Source organism: Crocodylus siamensis, unplaced genomic scaffold (assembly GCF_052110815.1).
Source record: "Crocodylus siamensis isolate JL-2025a unplaced genomic scaffold, ASM5211081v1 HiC_scaffold_177, whole genome shotgun sequence".
NCBI classification, from domain to species: Eukaryota; Metazoa; Chordata; order Crocodylia; family Crocodylidae; genus Crocodylus; species Crocodylus siamensis.
This window is the reverse complement of record NW_028324587.1, coordinates 81,421-101,384: the sequence shown is the minus strand read 5'-3', so window position 1 is coordinate 101,384 and position 19,964 is coordinate 81,421. Positions and strand designations below refer to the sequence as shown.

Sequence of the window (19,964 nt, the reverse complement as noted above, 5' to 3'; positions counted from 1 at the left end):
GAGGAGACCTGAGTCCTGTTGCCCAGCCTGAAAGCACCAGCTCTGAGTGCATAATCCACATGCCCACCCACCTCCCCAGGCAGGTGCTGGAGAGTCTAGAGGCACCTACATGTTTGCTGCAAAATGGGCCCTAGGGTTCTCCTCTTGGGCTCACCCAGCCCAGCAGAGCCACCACCACGGCTGAGCTGAGCACCTCACTGCTCACAGGTGTTTGGGTCCAGGCCCCCCCATCCAGCAGGGTGTTCATGGTCCCCCAAACACCTGCTGAGAGCTTCAGCTTCTGCACAAAGCACAACAGGCAGAGCCACCTCCTTCACACACAGAGACCTGCAGCAGCCTTCCCGATGCATTGTGCTCAGGGACTCCTTACTGCCAAATGCATGAGGAGGCCCTGGGCACAATGCATCTGCTGCCCCTGTTCCTCTCGGTCACAAAGTCTCCCTCGCCCCTGCCCCGACTTCCATGGCTCAGAGTGGCACTGCAGCTCTCTCTGCCTGAGTCACCCAGGCTGCAGGACAGAGATGAAGAAGTGTCTGAAACAAAGCACTGATGATGGTGCTGAGAGCTGCGGGTCTCCTGTGACTGGCGGGGAGAGCCGGTATCGCTGCTGGGCAACTCCTTGGTCAGCAGTGATTCCTACTTGGGGGGCAGAAGGCATGGGAAGCCCTGGTGTGAGTGTCATGTCACCCCATGCAGGACTATCACCAAGGGAAAAGAGCCAGGACCCACAGGGCCTTGATACTGGCCTACAGCCGAATTGCTGTCCATGCCCCCCGAACGCAGCTGCTCCCCCGCGTGGAGTGTGACATCACCCAGAAGGTCCTGCAGTATTACATGACCAGCTGCCGGGTAAGAGCCTGGGACTGCACCGTGTTGGGAACAGGCCTGCCATGGGACCGATGTCTCCTTTGCACTTGGGAGCCTAGAGAGGCTCTGACTGTCTGAACCTCCCCCTGAACTCATGGCTGTGATGAGCATCCATGTTAATCCTTCTGGGATGATGTGCAGTGGGTGGGACCCATGTATGGAGAGTGCTGGGATAGACGCTTCTGGCAACCTGTCCTGCGCTGGAGGGGGGCGTGCATTCATGCCCTTGCACTACTCCACACTTCCCGGCCCGGCCCTTTTTTGGACCTGGCAGTGGGCTGTACTCTGGAGCCGTTCCAGGCACTGACGGTTCTTTTGCATTTCATTTCCCAGGTGCTTGGCATCAACATTGTCAATAAGGTAAATGTTCAATGACCCCAACCCTGCCTGTGCTCTTCCCAGACCCTAACTGCAGGAGGCACAATGACCTTCCCCAGGCGGGAGTCCCTGCTGCCGCCACGCTCCTCCTCTGAGACCGGTGTGGGCCCGGGGCTTTCTGGGGCCTGTAGACATCTCTCAGGGATGCAAATGAGGCTGCATTTCATCCCTGATCTTTACCTTGTGGACCCTGGTTCTTGTCCATTCCTCATCCCCATCTCCTTGTTGTTCCCCCATGAAATTCAGGATCCAGACTTAAAGCTGACCCTGATCCAGTCGGTCACTGAGATCAGCCGTGCCATCCAGGACGCGGATGACTCCGAGATCTTCCAGTTCACTTACAAAGAGGAGCTCCTGGGGTACATGCTGGTGAGTGGGAGGACCTGGTGGGAACCTAATGGGACTGGTTTCCCTGGGAGCGGCTGTTTCATCCCCTGGCTGCGATGGGATTATTGGAGCCTTATGAGGGGTCTGCTTGAGGCCCAGCAAGCTGGTGTCCCCTCAAAGCTTTGTAGGCAACGCTGCATTGTGGGCTGCTCTAGCTGCAGCATCTCATTGCAGGCTCATGTTCATCTTGTGGTCAATAATGACCCCCAAGTCTTTTTCTTCTGTAGTGCTAACCAACGTAGCACTGCCGAGCCTATAAGGGTGCTGCAGGTTTTTCCTCCCAAGGTGGAGAACCTTGCATTTATCGGTGTTAAACAGCATGAGGTTCTCGTCTGCCCATTTGCTGAGCTTGTCCAGGTCAGCCTGGATCACCCGCCTATCTTCTGGCATGGATGCTTTGCCCCAAAGTTTGGTGTCATCGGCGAACTTGGCCAGTCCACTCCTGACTCCAATGTCCACATCGTTAATGAAGATGTTGAACAGTATGTGTCCCAGGACAGAGCCTTGAGGGACCCCACTGGTCACAGGGCACCATGATGAGTGACTGCCATCAATCACAACCCTCTGGGTCCGACCACGAAGCCAATTTCCCAGCCAGTGGATCGTGGTGGAGCCAAGGCCACAACTGGGCAGTTTGGCCAAGAGGTGATCATGGGATACCAGATCAAAAGCTTTTTTGAAGTCAAGATATATGACATCAATCTCTTCTCCCTTGTCCAGGTGATAGGTCACCTGGTCATAGAAGGAAATGAGATTGGTCAAACAAGACCTAGCCGCAACAAACCCGTGCTGGCTATCCCTTAGAATGTTAGCCTGGGCCAGTCCCTCAAGGATGGCCTCCTTAATAAACTTTTCTAAGATCTTCCCCAGGATAGAAGTCAGGCTAATGGGCCTGTAGTTAGCCGGATCCACTCTCCTCCCTTTCTTGAAGATCGGCACCACATTGGCCTTCTTCCAGTCTTCGGGCACTACACCAGAGCGCCAGGAGTTTTCAAAGATCCGTGCCAGGGGCTGGGCTATGACGCTCGCCAGCTCCTTGAGTACCCTGGGGTGCAGATTGTCAGGGTCGGCTGACTTGAAGGTATCCAGATTCTCAAGATGTTCCTTCACGAGGTCAGCATTGATGGAGGGTAGGGGACCCCCCTCATGCAGTTGGAGGGCCCGGCTATGTCTGGTGAGTGACTGGGGTACAGCTCTGTGCCCTCTGCACTGATGCCACTCGACCTGAGCAGGATCCTGGGGCAGTGGCCAGCACAGCCCTGACTCTGTTTATGGCTCACCGAGGAGGGCATCCTGGTGGGTTTGTGGGGGGAGCTCTGTGCTTCCCACATCCATTTCCCCTGTGTCATGTCTCCATTTCTGCCTTCTAGGACTTCATGAAAGAGGAACCAATGGATTCCTTGGCCTCTCCTGTTCGCCTCAGGGCCATGCTTGCCATTAAGCACCTGAGGTAGGCGATTTCTGCCCTGGCCCTTGGCACTGGGATGCCCTGGTCAGAGATGAGCTCCTTCCTTAACTCTCTGTTGTTCTTCCTGTCAGACCTGGAGCTGAGAGACAGCCTGCAGGGCTCAGGTCACAGGCTGCTCTCACTGCAGCTGGGGTCAGAGGGTTTGAATGTGTTTGGTCCACTTGCAGATTTGGACTTGAAAGACTTGGTGGTGGTGGTGGTGGTGGTGGTACAACTAGGAGTGGTGGGGGGAGTGCCAGGAGCTTCTCAGCTGCCAAGTCCAGCAGGGTTTGGATTTGGGGTTCTAGGTTCAGACCATATCTTAGCACTAGGCCCACATTCCCTTGGGGCTGGCAGTCAGTGTGACAGGGCTTTTCTTCCTCTCTTTCTTCTGCCAGCAAGGTGAAACCCTCACTGAATCTGGATGAGAACAGAAACATCCTGGAGGACTGCTTGAAGTGCCTGCTGCCTCTTCCAGCTGTTCAGCAGCTGAGGGAAGAGGGTGAGACCTCTGAGGACTCTGTGCAAATACAGGTACACCTAAACAGCATCACCTGCTGGGACCTGCTCCCCAGCCTGCTCTGGGCCCTGGCAGTCACCCCTGGCCTCCCTAGAATGGTTCTGGGTTTTGTGACACAGGCTCCCGCTGGCCCTGAGCTTCCCTCTTCTATCTCCTGCTTGCAGGCACTGCACGAGTTGTCCATGAAGGCCTTGGGCGAGCTCATGAGGGGCCTCCTTGAAGAAGACCCCACTGAGAACTGGTTCATGGAAATGTTCCATGTGAGTAGCCAGCAGGAGCAGGCAGAGCCCTCTTGTCTGGGGAAGGGGGAATGGGCCAAAGAAACAGGGAGGAAGGTTTCCCTCGGCAGGGCATATGAGAGGGGAGTCTCCCAAGGTGTCCTTGAGGCAATGGATGGTAATTCCCTTGCATCCCGTTGACATCCCTAGTAGCTGCATCATCTTGTGCCAGGGTCACTGAACAGCTCCTCTGGCTTCAGGGGAATTAAAGTCCTCCTGGGATGTATCCAGATGATAAAAGAATCAGATTGCTTGGAGGGATTTCAGTGGCAATGGTGCTGTCTGCTGTTGAAATGGTTCCTCTGAGCTGTTTTAAAGGTTCCTCTGACAGTAGTTTGCTCTCCCAACAGCTGCTTGAGTCGTGGATCTTCTCCAACAAGGAGTGGGAGCGAGATAGGGCCTTGCAGGCCAGCTCCCAGCTGCTTGTCGCCTATCGGGAGACAGCCTATTGCAGAGTAAGTATGGTCTAACTCTTGCCTTGATGTCCTCATGGCAGCCTCACCCTGAGATGCAGAAAGCTTCCCTAGCAGACAGGGTCCCACAGGGATGCATTCCTGTTTTCACCTTCCCAGGATCATAAACTTGAATATCACTCTTGCCAGACCCAGGAACATGTCATTTGTTTCTTTTTCCTTTTTTCTCAGCTACAAGAGCCTTTTGAGCAGTTTGGGTCCCTGCTGGGGCTGCTGGCACCGTACACCTGTGCCTCTCTGGCCACATCCCGCCTGTGGGCTGCTGACTGCATCCTCTGCCTTCTGCACCTGCAAGGTAAGGGCACTCTGAGTAGGTGCAAGTGACTCTGCCCCTTTTCTCCCTCTGGTAATGCCTACTCCTCTGCTCTGTCCATTCACTGCTAATCTAATGACACCTCAAAAGGGCCACGACTGGCCCTTGGAAGATCTCCTAGGAGAGAAGAGTTGCATGGTGTGAAGGGCCTGGCCCTCTTTTGGGAAGTGTGAAAAGAGGCTCCCCCAGCAAGAATGGGGAGAAGCTTGTAGCAGCTCTGATCCCGCTGCACCTCTGACCCCACTGAAGTCACTCAGACCTCAAACATCACCCTTGGACCACACTGCCCATGACATTGCACATGGTTCCCCCATGGAGCCAAGGTTCTGTTTCAGACTTCATTACAGCACTTTTTCCTCCTTATTTTCATTCCAGACCAGTCCAGGACAATGGATGCAGCGGAGGAGCTGAGACATCTCCGGGAGGAGCTCAAAGCTGCCAGCCCTGAGGCTGTGCTTACAGCATCCTCCCAGATAGCGAAGGTCAGTGCCTCAAGAAGCTGGTGTGGAGACTCTGGGAACTGGGCGTCCTTCATTATCCATTCCTTTGCTCACACATGGTTTATTTCTTTCTTTGGAGTGCATGGGGGAGGCATCTGGGACACTGATTGTTCACCCACTGTCTGCTGCTGTTTGTCCTTGTCCATTGTAGAAAGAATAAGTAGGAGCAAGATTGGAAAGTTTGGTAGACAGTTCTGTCCTTGCACAGAAGAACAAATCTTTGTCAGTATAGCATCCAAGTGAGCGCCTCAGCCAGGACTTGGTCTCCTTGTGTGCCTGTTTTAAATTATCCTGGGGTGCAGCTTGCTGTGTTCATGTTGTGTTGTCAAATGATGCTCTCTCCATTGAAGACGGGTGAAACGTTCAAACACAGGATTCCCCTCTTGCACATGCACCAAGTCACCGTAGGGCACAAGCTTATGCACAGCACAACTCTTTAACGTCATGCTTGAACTCTGGGGTTCAGTGCAGTTTCCCTTCTTTCTATTTGTCTCCAGGTCATTGGCAAATACTTGCCCTGTAACCAGGCCCTTGATTTTGTGGGGACAATAATGGATGGCATGCTGTCTGCCAGCCCCATGTGTGCCACAGCAGCAGGCCACTGGTTCTGTACCACCCTGAGGGAGAATGGAGATGCCCTCCTGAATGAGGTAAAACTGAAGCTGAGGAGGCTTTCTGCATTGGCTTTATGCTTTTCAAACACTGCTTTCATGTGGAGTGAACAGCAATCTTACTGTTGATCCCTGGACATGAAGCAAGTTCCATTTCCCTTCCTAGCCAGAGACGGGAAAGGGCAGATCAGCTGCATCCAGGAGAAAGAGCACAGTGACCTAGGTTATTGATAAGAGCTTTCAGCCCTGGAAGGTTTGGAAACATAGCCTCTGGGGCAAATACAGCAGGAGAGGGCAACAAGGAGTCTGAGGCACCCGGCGGTGGCTGGGCTGGAACACCATGCTTAGGCATGAGGAATGGATGCACACTTCCCTCAGTGCCACACCATGCAGGGGGTCCACAGCAAGGCAGGAGCTAGAGATGGTTCTGTATCCTCAGACATTTCCCAGCCTTGGTAGAGGCTATGTGAAATGCTCCTTCCATCCTGCTCCTCCCCACAGGTTTGGGAACAGGGCGCAGGAAAGCATGGATGCCAGAGATACTGCAGCCTCTGCCCTCTCCTTGTTCTGGATGGGAGAATAGGGAAGTGCAGTTAGAAATGAGGGGTGTGAACTCCAGTGTGCAGTTCCAGCAGAGCTGGTCTCCCCTGGACAAATTAGTTACAATCATCTTGCTCGGGGTCCCAGGGATTCTCACAGGGGTCTGACGTTGGTGGTGCTTGTTGGTCCTGAGCTGAGCATCCACACAGGCAAAAGGCCCAAATGAGCTTCTTAAAACCACCCCCAGATATTGATATTTGTTGCGGTGTTTGTGTGAGCACACAGGTAAATGACAAGCAGAAATAGTTCTGGGCAGCACCTGCAGTTAGACTGTAGGTGTGTGCACATGGGTGGGGGAAAGGCTGAGGGTGTGCAGGCTGGTTGGTGTCTGCCCACATGTCATGGTGTCCACTTTTACCCCAAGTAGGGGCATAGGGATGTACTCACTTCTTAGGATGAGCCAGAGGCAGCAGTGTCTGGACATTGGTCCCTTAAAGCAAGGAATTTCTAAGATGGCAACAAATTGCCAAACTGTGGGAGGGATTGTTTTGGATTGTGCTGGCTGAATGAGAAAGGGACCCTTGTTCTTGCTATTTTCCCTCCAGGTGCCGGACATCCTGGGCACCATCTTTATCCGGATGCCAACAGTGCAGGAGAGGTCCCTGAGAGGCTTCCTGCTGGAAGGCGTTGGCATTCTTGCTGGCTTTCACCTAGAGGCAGTGACCACCAGCCTCCTTGCCAAGCCTCTGCCAATGGACAGGTACTTGCCACTCCCTACCTCTTGTGCCTGGTGGCACACACACATCCCACAGCCTGGCAAAGCCCACAGAGTTTCAAGTCAGCTGCAGATCCTTTGGGATGAGCTGGTAAGAGTCACTGTCCTAGTGCCTTTGGGTAGGAAATGCCAGGCTTGTGCCTAATGACATTGGCAGATGACATCATTGTGCCCCAACCCCATCCTAGACCAGGAGAGCCCTTGGCCTTTGCTTCAGTGTACTATTGCTTCATGACATCACAGGAGCATCTGCAGCTCACATGTAATTTGTGTTAAATTGCAGTGACACCTCTGAGCTGTGGAGGGCCTTGGGGGGGGATGATTTCTCCACCCTCCATATACTCCATTCACTTATGGAGAAGATCCAGCATCCAGCCAGCACAGAAGGGAGCTCAGAGGAGGGCACCGCGGCCCTGGGACCTCTCGCAGTAAGTGACAGCCCAGGCCCAGCTCTGTGGCTTCCCCCTTGAGGGCTGGAGCCCTACAGCTTGAGGTAGGATGCCAGGTCATGCAGCAAGCTTTTCTCCCCTGCTGTCCTGTCTCCTGGGTCATCCCTGCTCTTCCATCAGCAGTAGAAACACAGCAGCTTCATGCTGCGTGGCTGACTGACTCCATGAGACTTTGGAACTGGAAACTCGTGTAACCGAGCAGCTCTGCATTCAGCAGCTTTGCAGCTCTGCATTCAGGCTGCTGGTGCCCCTGCACTTCCCAGGCAGAAGTGCAGGGATGTGACTGGGAAGGGAGTGACTGGGAAGGGATGTGACTGGGAGTGCAGGGATGTGACTGGGAAGGGAGCCAAGTGCTAAGGGAGCTGCTGCCAGAGCTGTTCTGAGCTCTCCTGGATGTGAGGAAGAGACCTTTAGACTCAGAGTTATGGATTTCCAGGTGTCTTCCCGGGCTGACTCGAGTCTTCTCTGTCCCTTCAGGCAACATGTGCATCCCTGGAGATGCTGACCACCATGCACTCCAGCTCAGTCCTGAGGGAGCTACTCCCCGAGCTCCTGTGTGCTCTTCTAGCACAAGTTGGCATTACCGTGGGGCAGGACATGCCGATGCCCACAGCAAGCATCCGGCGGAGGCAGCTGCAAAAGGGGCAGGTGTGGAAAGTGGGCAACCCTTGCAGGTAAGGAGTAGGCTGCGCCTGGTTTCACAGGTTTGGCCTCACTTCAGGCTAGCTGCCTGCAGGGTGTTCTTGTCCTTGCCAAGGGCTGTGCTGAGCTGTCTTGGTCCTGGCAGCTGAAAGAAGCGGGGGTTGTCTGAGAAGCGCAGAGTGTGAAATGTTAAGGCTGGGAGAGCCTATTAGTCCCTCTAGTCTGAGCTCCTCTGGGACAGGACAGGTAGTTTTAGCCCGGGGATGTCACAATCTCCATTAGTGACCAGCACACGCTGGGCTCCCAGTGCCTGGGACCTGGGCATGTGACTTCTGCATGTTCCCATGCTCTACACACGGCCTTTATCCTTGAAGAGAGAGAAAAATGGCTGCCTAGTGCTTTCTGTAGTGCATTTGGCTTGGGAGAGCCTCCATGCATCCCGTCTGGCTTCCAGCACTGATTTGTGCAAGGCCCTGCCCTCCCCGAACCTGCCAGGGGGTTGCAAGGCGTGAGAAAGAATGGCAGCATCGGTCTGATCTGAGCTGCCTGCCTTGCGCAGCAAGTGTCTGAGCAATGGACCCCTGAGTGACATGGCGTTTTGGTTGTGCTCTGGCCGCAGCATCTCGTTATGGTCTGTAAATCTGTAAATCTTCTGTCTCCCCAGGCTTTCTATGGAGACCCTGGCCTGCGCTATAGCAAAGGGCCTTGGGGAGAAAGTGGCTGCAGACCTCTGCAAAGCAGGAACCTGGCCACTACTTGAGAGCCCCCAGACACACCCCGAGGGGGTGTGCCAGCTGGCCAGGTAAGAGAGGCAGGCTGGATTGCATCTGTGCTCTAGGCAGTGGGATGAGTGGTGGAGGGGGAACTTTCTGTGCTGAACATGCAGGGTTGTGTGGGGCTGGAGACCTGGAGCTTGTGCTCCAGCGATGAGAGCTGCTGCCTCAGAGCAAATGGGTGTTGGCAGTGCCCAGCTGGTCCCAGAACTTGTGGTTTTGTCTTGCAGGGCTCTGCTCCCACTGGGAGTAATAACGCCCCACTTCATAGGGCAGGTCCTACAGTGGACCAGTTCCACACTGGAAAATCTTCGCGTGACTGGTACGGCCTTCATCAGCCAGGTAAGGGCCCATAGAGAATGAGCAGTTTGATGGAAAGGCGGCTGTTTGCTGTGCTCTTTCCCTGGGGAGTCCCCTGGTCCCCTTCCTAGGAGGGAGGATCACTGGAGGCAGTGGAGAGGTTTCTCTTCTGTCCTGGCCCCTGCATCGCCACTTCTGCTGTATGAGAAGGAGAGGCAGACAAGGACTGCCTTACTGACTGCCCTGACTGAGCCCTCGTCCTAGCCAGCAGCTCTGAGTTTGGTCCTAGCTACTGCATCTTCTATACCCAGCCAGCATCCTGCTCTAAAGCAAGCAATGTCCCAATCTATTCACACTGGCATCACCTCTCCCGCTTAGACTAAGCCCCTGTCTTCATGATTTGCCTGGCTCTAAGCAGACAAACCTCCCTATGTCCAACAGGAGAGCGCTGCGTGCTGAGGCTCTTCCTCACGGTGGTCTGTGGGATTGTGTTCTGGCACGGGTTGCTTTTCTGCTGCGGGGCTGGGCTGTTGGGAATGACTGTGCTGGATCTCACAGACACATCAATTTCTTTTAGCTTATGTGTGACCCAATCATTGAAGAGCAGAAGCTCCTTAAGCCTGTCCTCTGTTTACTACATCAGCGAGCCAGGGACTCAAATAACCTTGTCCAACAAATGGCAGCCAGAGGACTAGGCAACATCATTTACGGTGCCCCTGAGCAGGTGAGGTTGAAATCCCTCTGCGCTCCCTAGAATGCAGCTTGACTGTAGAGAGCAAACAACGGGGCAAGGCCGAAAGGGTGCTCAGGGACTGGAAGTGTGTCCAGTTTTCCTGTCTCACCCCTTGTGGTGTCTCTGGAGACAGTTGGGCATGACAAGTGAAATTTTGGTGCAGAAGCCGGTGCCTTGTGCCTCTCAGGCATACGGGACTGTAGTCATGGGGAAGATGAAGTCAGATGAAGTCCCGAGCGCTCTGTGAATGGAAAGCCCAGAGGTGAGGAGCGTAAGCACTGATCGGTGTGTTGTGTCTTCTGTTTTGACAGCTGAAGAAAACACCAGAAGGCCGTCCTGGAGACCCTGTTCCAGGCATCATTTGTGCCCACCAGGGCTGAGATCATGCAGGAGGGCATGCAGGCACTCTCCAACATCTTTAAACATCTAGGGACAGATGCGGGGCCCCTGGCTCAGGATGCAGCTGTGCACATCAGGCCCTTTTTTAACCATGTGAGTGAGCAGCACTCTTCATTCAGGGCCATTTCAGAGGTGGGAGATGCACTCACTGCCCCTTGTTCCAGCCCAAACGGGAAGATGTTAAGTTCTGTGGAAGAGATGAGTTTTCAGGAGGAGAAGCAAGTGAAGAGAACGGGATGGCAGATGGGCCCTTGTAGACAAGGAGGGACGCTTGGGAGACTGGGCAAGGCTGTGGCTGGGGTCCTGGGGCTCTGTAGGGCTCTGGGGCTGTTCTCTGCTGTGTTGATTCTCCTGAGTCGGAGGCAGAGCTGGGCAGAGACAAGCGACCGCAGGGGCCGGGGGATGTGGTTTTGCTGGGATTCAGAATGAGGCCCCTAGTGCCCGCATGCTCAGGGAACGAGGCTCGCTGCTGCTCCCCGAGCTCTGCTGAGTGCCCTGGCTCCCAGGCAGCCCACCTGGAGCAGGAGCTGCCAGAGCCCACCTCCCTGGCACACCACCTGGCAGGCTGGAGGCCAAAGGCTCCTGGGAGGAGCTGTGCCAGGCCCATGAGAGAAAGGCTTGGTTGTGACCACACTGGGGTTTCTCGGCCACAGGACAATGACAGTCTTCGTGCTGTGGCTTTTGCCCTCTTCGGCGCCCTGGCAGGCTGCATGAAGAGGAGGCAAGCCTTTTATAAAAGCCAGGTGAGGCAGAGCCTGGGAGCACTCCTGATTCACCTGGAGGACCCCAACCCGCAGGTGGCCAAGGTAAGAATCGGTGACACTGGTTTCCTCAGCCCCACCAGGTCTCCTCAGTCCAGCCCCAGGGGCACTCTGCCCTTCCTGCGTCCGGTGCTGCCCATCCCCTTCCCACTGAGGCGGCTTCATCCAGGCACCTCCTTGAGCTCAGGGCTGCCTCCCAGGTCCAGGGCAGGTTGCACACCTGACCCCCCTGTGCATGCCGGAAATCTCCCTGCCTGGCTTTACTGAGGGGGAGACGGGTGCTGGCTGCAGGTGCCATTTGAAAGGCAGAAGTCCTCCCTTTGCTCACAGCCACTCCTTTGTGCCTAGTGCCAGTCACCTCCTGGCCAGGCCGTCCTGTTCCTCGCCTGGGTGCAGTCCTGGGTCAAGAGGCAACCCTTGGGCTCAGCTCAGCAGTCAGCAGGGAATACAGACCTGGTGTGACTGTGTTTTTCAGGAGTGCAGAACAACACTGGGCCTGTGCTGCCCTTACCTGGCTTTAAGGAGGGTCCAGGCAGCCCTGGCCTACCACATCCAGGCATCAGAGCAGGGGAAACAGGACCAGCTGCTGCGGGACGTCTGCAGGCATTTGGTGAGTGAGTTTGTGAGTGGCAGGAGGTGAGTGAGGGCAGGGCTCGTAGGACGGAGGGAGGGAACTGGGACACAGTGGAAATAACTGCCAGGGTCGGGTCTAGGACCAGGAGGCACGGGACAGGCCATGATTGCTCTTTCTAGTCCCTTGGAGCTCCCGTTTCCTCCTGATCAGTACCAGCATGTGGTGTGAGAGCACTTCTCATCAGAGGAGGCTCACGTGTCCTTGGTTCCCTCCAGGCCAAAGAAAAACCGGCTCTTTTGGAGGGTCTCTGCCAGGCAGCCCAGGGACACTACATGAGCCCGTGGCCAGAAGTCCGGATGGCAGCCATCCAATTTACAGGTGAGAGAGGATGCCTGGTCCCTTTTCATTCTCCCCTCTGCCCCCAAGAGGAGTGGTAAAGCTGTTGCTGAGCAGGATCAGGCCGTTAATCATCCCGTGCCTCAGGTTCCCCTAAAAGGATTTGGAAAGGATGATGCGCCAGTGTTGCAAGGCTGGTGTTGAGGGATTCAACCAGACAGAAAGGCTGGGGGTTGTGGCAGACAAGCCCTGTGCCATGATTCAGTAGTCCTGAGCAGTGGAGACATGTCTGGGACATGGTCACCCAGCTTGGCTCACAGTTGCTTAGCACCACTTCATGGGGAAGGCAGATAGGAAGGGGCATGGGCCTCCTGGGCCACTGAGTGCAGGGACCTGGTCCTGGGAGCAGCCCTGTCAGAGAGATGCTTGCATGACCTTATTAAGCCCATCTTGAAACTCCTTGGGCTTCTCTTCCTCCTGGGAAGGAGGCTGCGTCCCCCGCCATGTCCACTCCAGCTTGCCGGGGAAGGCTGGGTCCCTTCTTGGCCTGCCCTTGTGCTTAGGGTGCAGGGAGGCTCCTGGTGCCCTTTCCACCCCGAGTCCAGCCCAGGGAAAGAGGCAGGTTTCTGTGGATTACCAAAGATGTTGGGAGCAGCTCGTGTGTAGACTGCCCTTCTCTTCCTGGCTCCCAGCCCTTTACTCAGATAATGAGACCCAGCAGTGAATGTGTTGGCCACAACCCACCTGTGATGGCAAACACAGCACAGGGGAGCCAAAGACCTGCCTCTGGGCTGAGTTTTCCTTGTGCCCTGACTATGGGAAGCTGATCTGTTCTCCCTGTTGTGTGTTTAGGCATCCTTATGGAGTATGCTGCCCCCAGGAGTGCCACACAGATAAAGGTTGCGCACCTGCTGAGCTGTAAGTCAGAAATCCAGCCCCTGCACTTCCCTCCTGGAGCCCAGAAAGAGCTGAGAAGCTGCAGGGACCGACCCCTCCCTGTGCTTTGGAGCCCAGTTCATCCGCTCTGCCCTGAGGATAGCCTAAGAGAGCCTCGCCCTGAGCAGGCAGCTCACATTCCCCTGGAGCAGCAGGGTGCAGCAGGGAGGAGCTGAATCCGTGCATCTCCTGCCTGTCCTGCCCAGGCCCCTCCCCAGCCACACCTGCCCAGGCTCTGGCCTCCCTTGGCTTCCTGGGGTCCCTGAGGTTGGGGAAAGTTGTAGCCAGTGCCACTGGGTGCCACTGCCAATCCTCCCCTGGCAGCCTGTCTGTCAGGTCCCTTCATCAGGTGCAGACTAACATGAACCAGGCCTGTTCGACACCAGGTCTGAGTGCCCAGTCACGTCCCCTTGGCAATGGCAGCTCTTGGGAAGGTTTCTGGTGAGAAAGGCAGGAGAATCTTGTCCGTGGGAGCTGCTGAGAATCTCAACCTTCCTCCATGGGCAGCAAAGCTGCTCAGTGCCCAGCAGAATCGGCATCTCCCCTCAGCTGGGAATGCAGGAAGCTCCCAATGGAGCAGCCACAGCCACCTCTGTGTGGGAGTTTCTGTAGCTTGGGACCCAGAGAGACCACAAGTCTGGGGCTGTTTGAGATGCTGGTGATGAGATGATGGGAGCAACACTGCATCCATTGTGCACTGCCCACCTGCACATCACGCCAGAGCCCCGTTCCCCAGGGATGACCTTGCTCTGGCTCTGCCAGCATGTGTGGCCAGTGTTCCCCAGAGGTGCAAGTGCTTATTCACTAATGTCTCCCTCTCTCCTTCCAGCTCTGCACACTCTGAGACAGGACGCGTCACAGGAGGTCCAAGATGTGGCCACTCAGGTCTTTGAGACCATTTCTAAAAGTCCCTGGGGCAGCACGCTGCAAGAGGAGGGAGACGTGGGCGTACCCTGCCCCATATCGCTTCTTTACTTTGTTTTGGGTGCCTAAGGCCCCGCTCCATTTAAAAGCGAGCGCCTGTACTTGTAGGCATTTGATAATAAATTGTGTTCTGCGTTCTTCTGGCTCTTGTTGCTTCTCTCCTGAACACAGCAGAGAGAGAGAAGGTGAAGCCTTGTAGCTTCAGGAGTGTATCTGCTTGGTTTGGGCTTTATGGTTAGGTTTGGGTACTTTGCCTTTTGGTGGGGTTGTGTGGGCAGTGAGCTGGGCATAGGTGTTACCACATGTCAACCAGGAGGTGGGGCTCTGCCAGGCAGACAGGCTAGGAACAGATGTTTGGGGAGGTTAGGGAGAGGATAGATTGGGTTAAAAATGGCCGCCTGATCTAACTGAACTTCTGTACAGTTCCGAGTGCAGCCCTGGGGTTTGGAAAGCCCAGCCACTGGCCCCAGCCCTGGGGCTGCTCTTTTCCTAGCCCCCACCCCCCGACACCAGGTTAGTTTTAGCCCCCTAACCCATGCCCCCTACACCACTGCTCGTGGACCATCCAGCCACCCTAGACTACCAAACCCTAGATAGTGGCAGTGGGGCAGAGAGCCCAGCCCACAGTAACAGCCCACCTCTGCCCTGCAGACAAAGCTATGGTGCATGTGCCCCCTGGGCCTCTCCCAAGGTTTGCGAAGTGGTGGGAGTCCCCCTGGCCCCCTGGACAAGCCTCCCGGGCTCTGAGCATCCCACAGCTCTATTCATCACTTTGGGTCCTGCACTTCAAGAAAGATGTGGATAAATTAGAAAGAGTTCAGCAAAGAGCAACTAAAATGATTAGAAGTCTGAGAAATATGACTAACTCGGAAAGGCTGAAAGAACTAGGATAGTTTAGTGTGGAGAAGAGAAGACTGAGGTAGGATTTGACAATGGTCCTTTAATACCTGAAGGATGGTTATGAAGATAATGGATTTAGACTATTCTCTGTGGCTGCAGGAGAAAGGACTAGGAGCAATCATCCCCTTAAAATTCATGTGCAGTGATGGGGAAGCTCCCACACAGATGATGCCTGTCAACTTTCCCAGGGTTAGAGTCTTTCAGGTTAGATAGAGACTATGCAGCAATGACAACTCTGGTGATTTCATTGCAAGTCTTGTGATATTTGGTGATTTTTTAAAGCCCCAGTTGCCGGCATCATATGATTAGGTGAATATCTCAGGGAGCAGGCTGCTGGCTCTAGTTCAGAAACCTGAGGATCTACTAGCCCGCCCGCTCCTGCACCTTTGCACACTGAGGTGTGTGTACACAGGCGGTGAAAGGCATTCGGGAGCTCAATTGCTTCCTTTCAGCCACATATGTGTATGCGTGCACGCACACACATACTTGCATACACACACACTGAGATGTACAAATGCACGCTTGGCATGGCGAGCTCAAATGTGAATGCAGGCAGGCTGGTAGCTCTGCAGCCTGGTACGGGGCAGCCAGCACAGACCAGAGTCGAAGCAGCAAGAAGTTTGCGTCCTTCAGAAGTGCTTCACCTGGGCTGGGAAACCAGTGCCCGAGCTCGCGCTCCAGCTTGCAGAGTTAGTCATGATGAAGGCTCTGATCTTTTGGACCATTTGTTCCCTGTTGGGAAAGTTCTGGCTTTTGCTTCCTTTCAGCCAGAGGCTTTGCTGACCTTGATTGTTCTGCTGTAGCAGGATTAGCCTAGCAAACCTGGGCCCCACAGAATGGGTGGCAGGCACTTGACTTGCTTGGATGGACACCCAGATAGTTAGCTCCTCTCCAGGCTGGTTTTTAAGCTCTCTGCAGACAGGGCTATTTGCTAGCTGGTTATTTCCATGCGGCCCCTGGAGTGCCCTGCACTCTACGGATTCATAAAGAGATGCCTTGATCCCTGCCTTCTGGAGCTCCCGTGGGCTTCATCCCAAGCCGGTCAAAGTCAATGAAAGAAAGCAACTGATTTCATTAGGCTTTAGATCTGAGCCCAGGAAAGCAGGGAAATGCAAGGAAAGGGGCAAGAGAGCACACTAGGAGTGGGAGAGGCTTTCAGACTGGGGAACATTTGGGACTGCACCCTGCTCACATGGGCTCCTCCAATACCCATGTTACCACGACTTGGTGATGCAGCAGTGCCCGAGGCAGGATCGCTGTGCTAACCCTGCTGACACGCTTGGCAGGGGGCTGAATGGCAGCGTCAGTCAGGGCAGAATTTGCTTGGTCTGAGACCCAGCTCCACTTCCTTATCACACATTGTGAGTATGTTTCTTTGTTGCTTTGGCTGCATCTTAGAGACACATTTGCAAGCCACCTCCTTCTCATGCCCTTGGTGATACGACAGCAATGTGCTCAACTCAAATAACCTGGTGATCAGGACGGAGAGCTGGATCCAGACCTTGTACCTGGATTCCCTTCACACATGTAGCGGTCTTGACCCTGGCACGACCCTACTGACACAGAGGCAGCTGGGGGTTAGGCATGAGATAGGAGGCAGGAACTGTTGTGTGGTAGTCCTGACTCTGCCAGAAACTCTCTGTGATGTTAAGCTAGTCAAAAACCTCCTCTCAGCCCCAGTTTCCGTGTCTGTAAAATGGGTTTACTGCTAAGTGGCCACCATACAGGGGTTGATTTAGGCCAAATTGTTCCAAAGCACTCACCGATTCTGAGGGCCAGACTATTTAAAGGCCTAATTTTTTCACACATGCAAAGAGTCTCCAATGCAGCTGAACTTGAGCGGGGAGGGGGTTGGGGAGAAGCTCTGGCTGATCAACCTGTCTGAAAACTGTGGGCACGTTGAATGTCTAGAACCGAGACACCTGGGATTACTGGCTGCTTTTGAACATGTTGCCTTGCTAAGACTGGCTTTCAGCTCAATGCCAGCTCTAGAAACAACCCCCCATATTTAGCAATGCTCCAGCGTATGTCCTGGCTACTTCTGTATAGATGGAAGGCAAAGGAATTCAAATGGTATTGGGGATACAAAAGAAAAAAACAGCGACCTGCTCCAGATTTCAGGGAAACCTTCTCCATCCCAAATGCTCTTGTTTCTTTTAGGAGATGCCTGTAACAGACCAATTAAAAAAAAGTACATGACTAAGTTTTCAAAAACAAGTAGGGATTATTGGGTGCCCAGCTTGAGAGGTTGAAAACAAGCTGATTTTCAGCATGTGCTCAGTAAGTGCCCTCTGAAAAGTAGGCCTCTCTAAAATGGCTCAGGTGTTGGGACCCAAAATCACCAACTACTTTTCAAAATACAGGCCACTGCACCTAGAGGACCAGTGGAGGCATACTGTGTCAGTAATGCGTCTCTGAAGAAGACAGACAAACACCAGGGCCAAGATCGGCAACGCTGACTGCAATCCAGAATCTCAGGTGGAACAAATAAGCCGAGGGAAAACTTTGCATTGTGTGTTTGCATGAGGGTAACCACAAGACGGGAGCCAAAAGGCATGGAAACTTTTGTCTCTGAGCACTGTTCAGAGCCTAGAGGCTCCTGCCAGCATTATTCTCGGTTGATGTGTGGAGGCAGAGCCGACTTTTCTGCGCACCTTCACAAGGGACAACTGACTTCTGTGGCTGCGAAGCCGAGGCTGGAGAAATCTCTGAGCCCAGGGAAGTCACCAGAATACACCTGGGCAGCGAATTAGCTGCCTTCATGCAGACACTCCCAGGCCAGAGTCCATTTTCAGCCTGTCCGGTGAGTCCTCTGAGTAACTCTCTCTATCATCACCCTGTATTCAGCATTAGAGACATGCTCCTCTCAGCAAGAGAAGCTCATTGGTCTCAGCCCTGGCCTAATGCCAATCCAGAGCCAAACCCTGATCCTCAGCTCATCTCCAGTTAGCCGCCTGTAAAGTAAGAAAATCTCTAGTCCTTGCTCATGAGCCCACTGCTACATACTGCAGCCATGCTTGGGGCAGCCTGTGACACCTGTGTCGAAGCTGGAAGCCCTGGGTTGTGGCATGGAGCCTGCATTTTAGTAACAGCTCCTGTGTTCCCCTAGGCTGTCTGCCTGCAGAGAGAGCGCCACTTCTGCTTCTCAGAAACGCAGAGGTTTTTCTACAAACTTGGAGAACATCCTCAAGTGGGAAACTGAAGATGAGATCCCACCGGGCACACTGTCCAATGTCCACTATAAACAGTACGTAGGGTTTGTGTCTTCCTTGGTGACTTGCTTGACTAGGTTGTGAGACCAATGCTTCCTGAGAAAAAAGGGCTGAGCTAGAAAAGCAGACTTGGCTGGTAATTGCTGCTTGCTCTGCTGGCACCAAAAAGGCTGTTTGGAACAGGGCCCAAGCAAAGAGCAAGGTCTTGGAGTTCATCTCAGCTGGAAGGTGACCTTAGGTGAAGAAGGGTCACTAAGCTGCTCTGGAGACAAAAGGACTGACATGGGCAATGGGCTGGGAGCTAGCAGCCTGGGGTTTCAGTCCCAGTCCCTGTCTGCCACTCACCTGTGTCCCTTCTCTCTGTATCTCAGTTACCTTATTGGTAAAATGCAAATAATACTAGTGACCTGCCTTCAACAAGTGATTTGAGCTACAGAGATGGGGAATGGATTGTAACAAGTAAAACTTTGTTTCAGGAGGGGAGACAGTTGGCAAACCTGGGCAAAAGCATGATTTCAGCAATATCCAGAAACTTGGCTTTGTGACACTGCAGTCCTTTTTCAGCCAGTCCTAATGGGCACATATCGTCTGCCCAGAAGGGTTTAACGATGCACTCAGGAGGGATGTTTGAGAGCCAGATTTGAAACAGGGCAGATAATTCTACGCCAGCTGCGCACACGGGGACTTTGCATTATTGTCAGAGTTTTCCTGCAAGCCTGCTTTCTGCTCCCAGAGGAGAGCTCACGTTTCTGCCCCCTGGAACTGGATATGCCATGCCTTCTCCAGCCCAGCAAGGGAGACTCCCTTGGCCTAACACAGCTAGCAGAGAACGCCGGGGGGAGTGGTTCTTTGGCAGAAGACTCCTTCAAGGGGCATCTGTTGCTTCCCATAAGCCTTGAGAGTCCCAAGGATTCACAGGACCCAAGTATGTGCTCTTTCCTTTGCTTGAGATGCATTTCCTCAAGTTAGCTGCATGGGGGCTTTCCTTGGTGCTGCTGAACAGCTGGGGTTGCAGAATCAGGCCCAGGATGGATCCTGCCATTGGCTGAGAGACTCTGCTCATTGCTTTATGTCCTGGGTAGACGGATTTGATCAGAAGCCCAGTAGGAATCTTCTCCAATGGCTTCTGTGCATTTGCACAAGTGGCAACAACAAATTTCAACACGACAACTTGGGGCAAAATTAGAAACAGGGCCCAGGAGTCCTGGCTCCTTAGGAAACCTTAGGATCTTGACCTGGTGGGATTATGGAGAGACCCCAGGAGGGTGTTGGTTCCTGCTATACAGCCGTCCTTTCCTGGAAGCGCTCCAAAACAATCTCCCGCCTGCCCATGTTCTGGGATGAGAACCACGCGCTGCTCCTTCGCTAATGTCATTGCCCTGTACGCAAAAAAAACAGCAACCCCTGGGCTCTGAGAACTACAGCTACTTTACTTGGGTTATATTTCAGGTTCTGCCATCCCAAAAGCAGAGGCAGACAGAGCTATGAGGGACCTAAAAGCTAGGGACAGACATTCAAAAAGCCTGTACCGGAATTGATTCAATCTTTGCAGGTTAACCTAACCTGGCTAGGCTAGGCTGAATCAGGATGCAACTGCATAGACATCCCCTCCGGACTGAGAAAGTGCAAGCCCATGCCTGCAGTGGCTCAGGCTAGAAGCTGGAGGGTGTTCGAGCAGCCTCCCGTTACTCCCACAGGGCTGAGCTGAGGCGGGGGTGGCCAGGCCAAGGCAGGACGCTCTGACTAGGGAGGAGTCCCACACACGCCTCTCTTTGGACCAGCCCAGCAGGGAATTGATAACATAGTGTTCCCCCCTCCGCCCCCGCCCCCGCCCCCGCCACTCAGTGTTTATCAGCCCATTCAGAAAACAACAGAGGAACATTACCAGCCACCTGTTGGCTCTGCCTTTGTCCCGTCTGCCACAACGTGGACCGTA

General features: G+C 54.1%; 1 protein-coding gene across 2 annotated transcripts; it reads left to right on the top strand.

Annotated features, from left to right (window-relative positions):
* Positions 1-568: 568 nt before the first annotated feature.
* On the top strand, positions 569-14,047 carry LOC149851803 (maestro heat-like repeat-containing protein family member 2B). Of its 2 annotated transcripts, XM_090030369.1 has the most exons (22): positions 670-849; positions 1,201-1,227; positions 1,492-1,614; positions 3,003-3,082; positions 3,478-3,613; positions 3,764-3,859; positions 4,228-4,332; positions 4,522-4,645; positions 5,039-5,145; positions 5,661-5,813; positions 6,920-7,074; positions 7,373-7,517; positions 8,016-8,212; positions 8,845-8,982; positions 9,184-9,295; positions 9,831-9,982; positions 10,304-10,478; positions 11,039-11,191; positions 11,622-11,756; positions 11,996-12,098; positions 12,909-12,974; positions 13,822-14,047. In XM_090030369.1, the coding sequence occupies exons 1-22, from the start codon at positions 691-693 to the stop codon at positions 13,983-13,985; spliced, it is 2,805 nt and encodes a 934-aa protein (XP_089886495.1). In that variant the 5' UTR covers positions 670-690; the 3' UTR covers positions 13,986-14,047. The 2 variants fall into 2 exon arrangements, with proteins under 2 accessions (XP_089886496.1, XP_089886495.1); XM_090030370.1 differs by lacking the exons at positions 6,920-7,074; positions 7,373-7,517 and having other exon boundaries at positions 569-849.
* Positions 14,048-19,964: the final 5,917 nt, after the last annotated feature.

Bases quoted from the DNA above. Each gene is read 5' to 3' on its own strand.
- LOC149851803 (XM_090030369.1), top strand. From the start codon at position 691: ATGCAGGACTATCACCAAGGGAAAAGAGCCAGGACCCACAGGGCCTTG. The intron at 1,228-1,491 runs GTAAATGTTCAA...CATGAAATTCAG, and splicing joins GCATCAACATTGTCAATAAG to GATCCAGACTTAAAGCTGAC. The intron at 1,615-3,002 runs GTGAGTGGGAGG...TCTGCCTTCTAG, and splicing joins AGCTCCTGGGGTACATGCTG to GACTTCATGAAAGAGGAACC.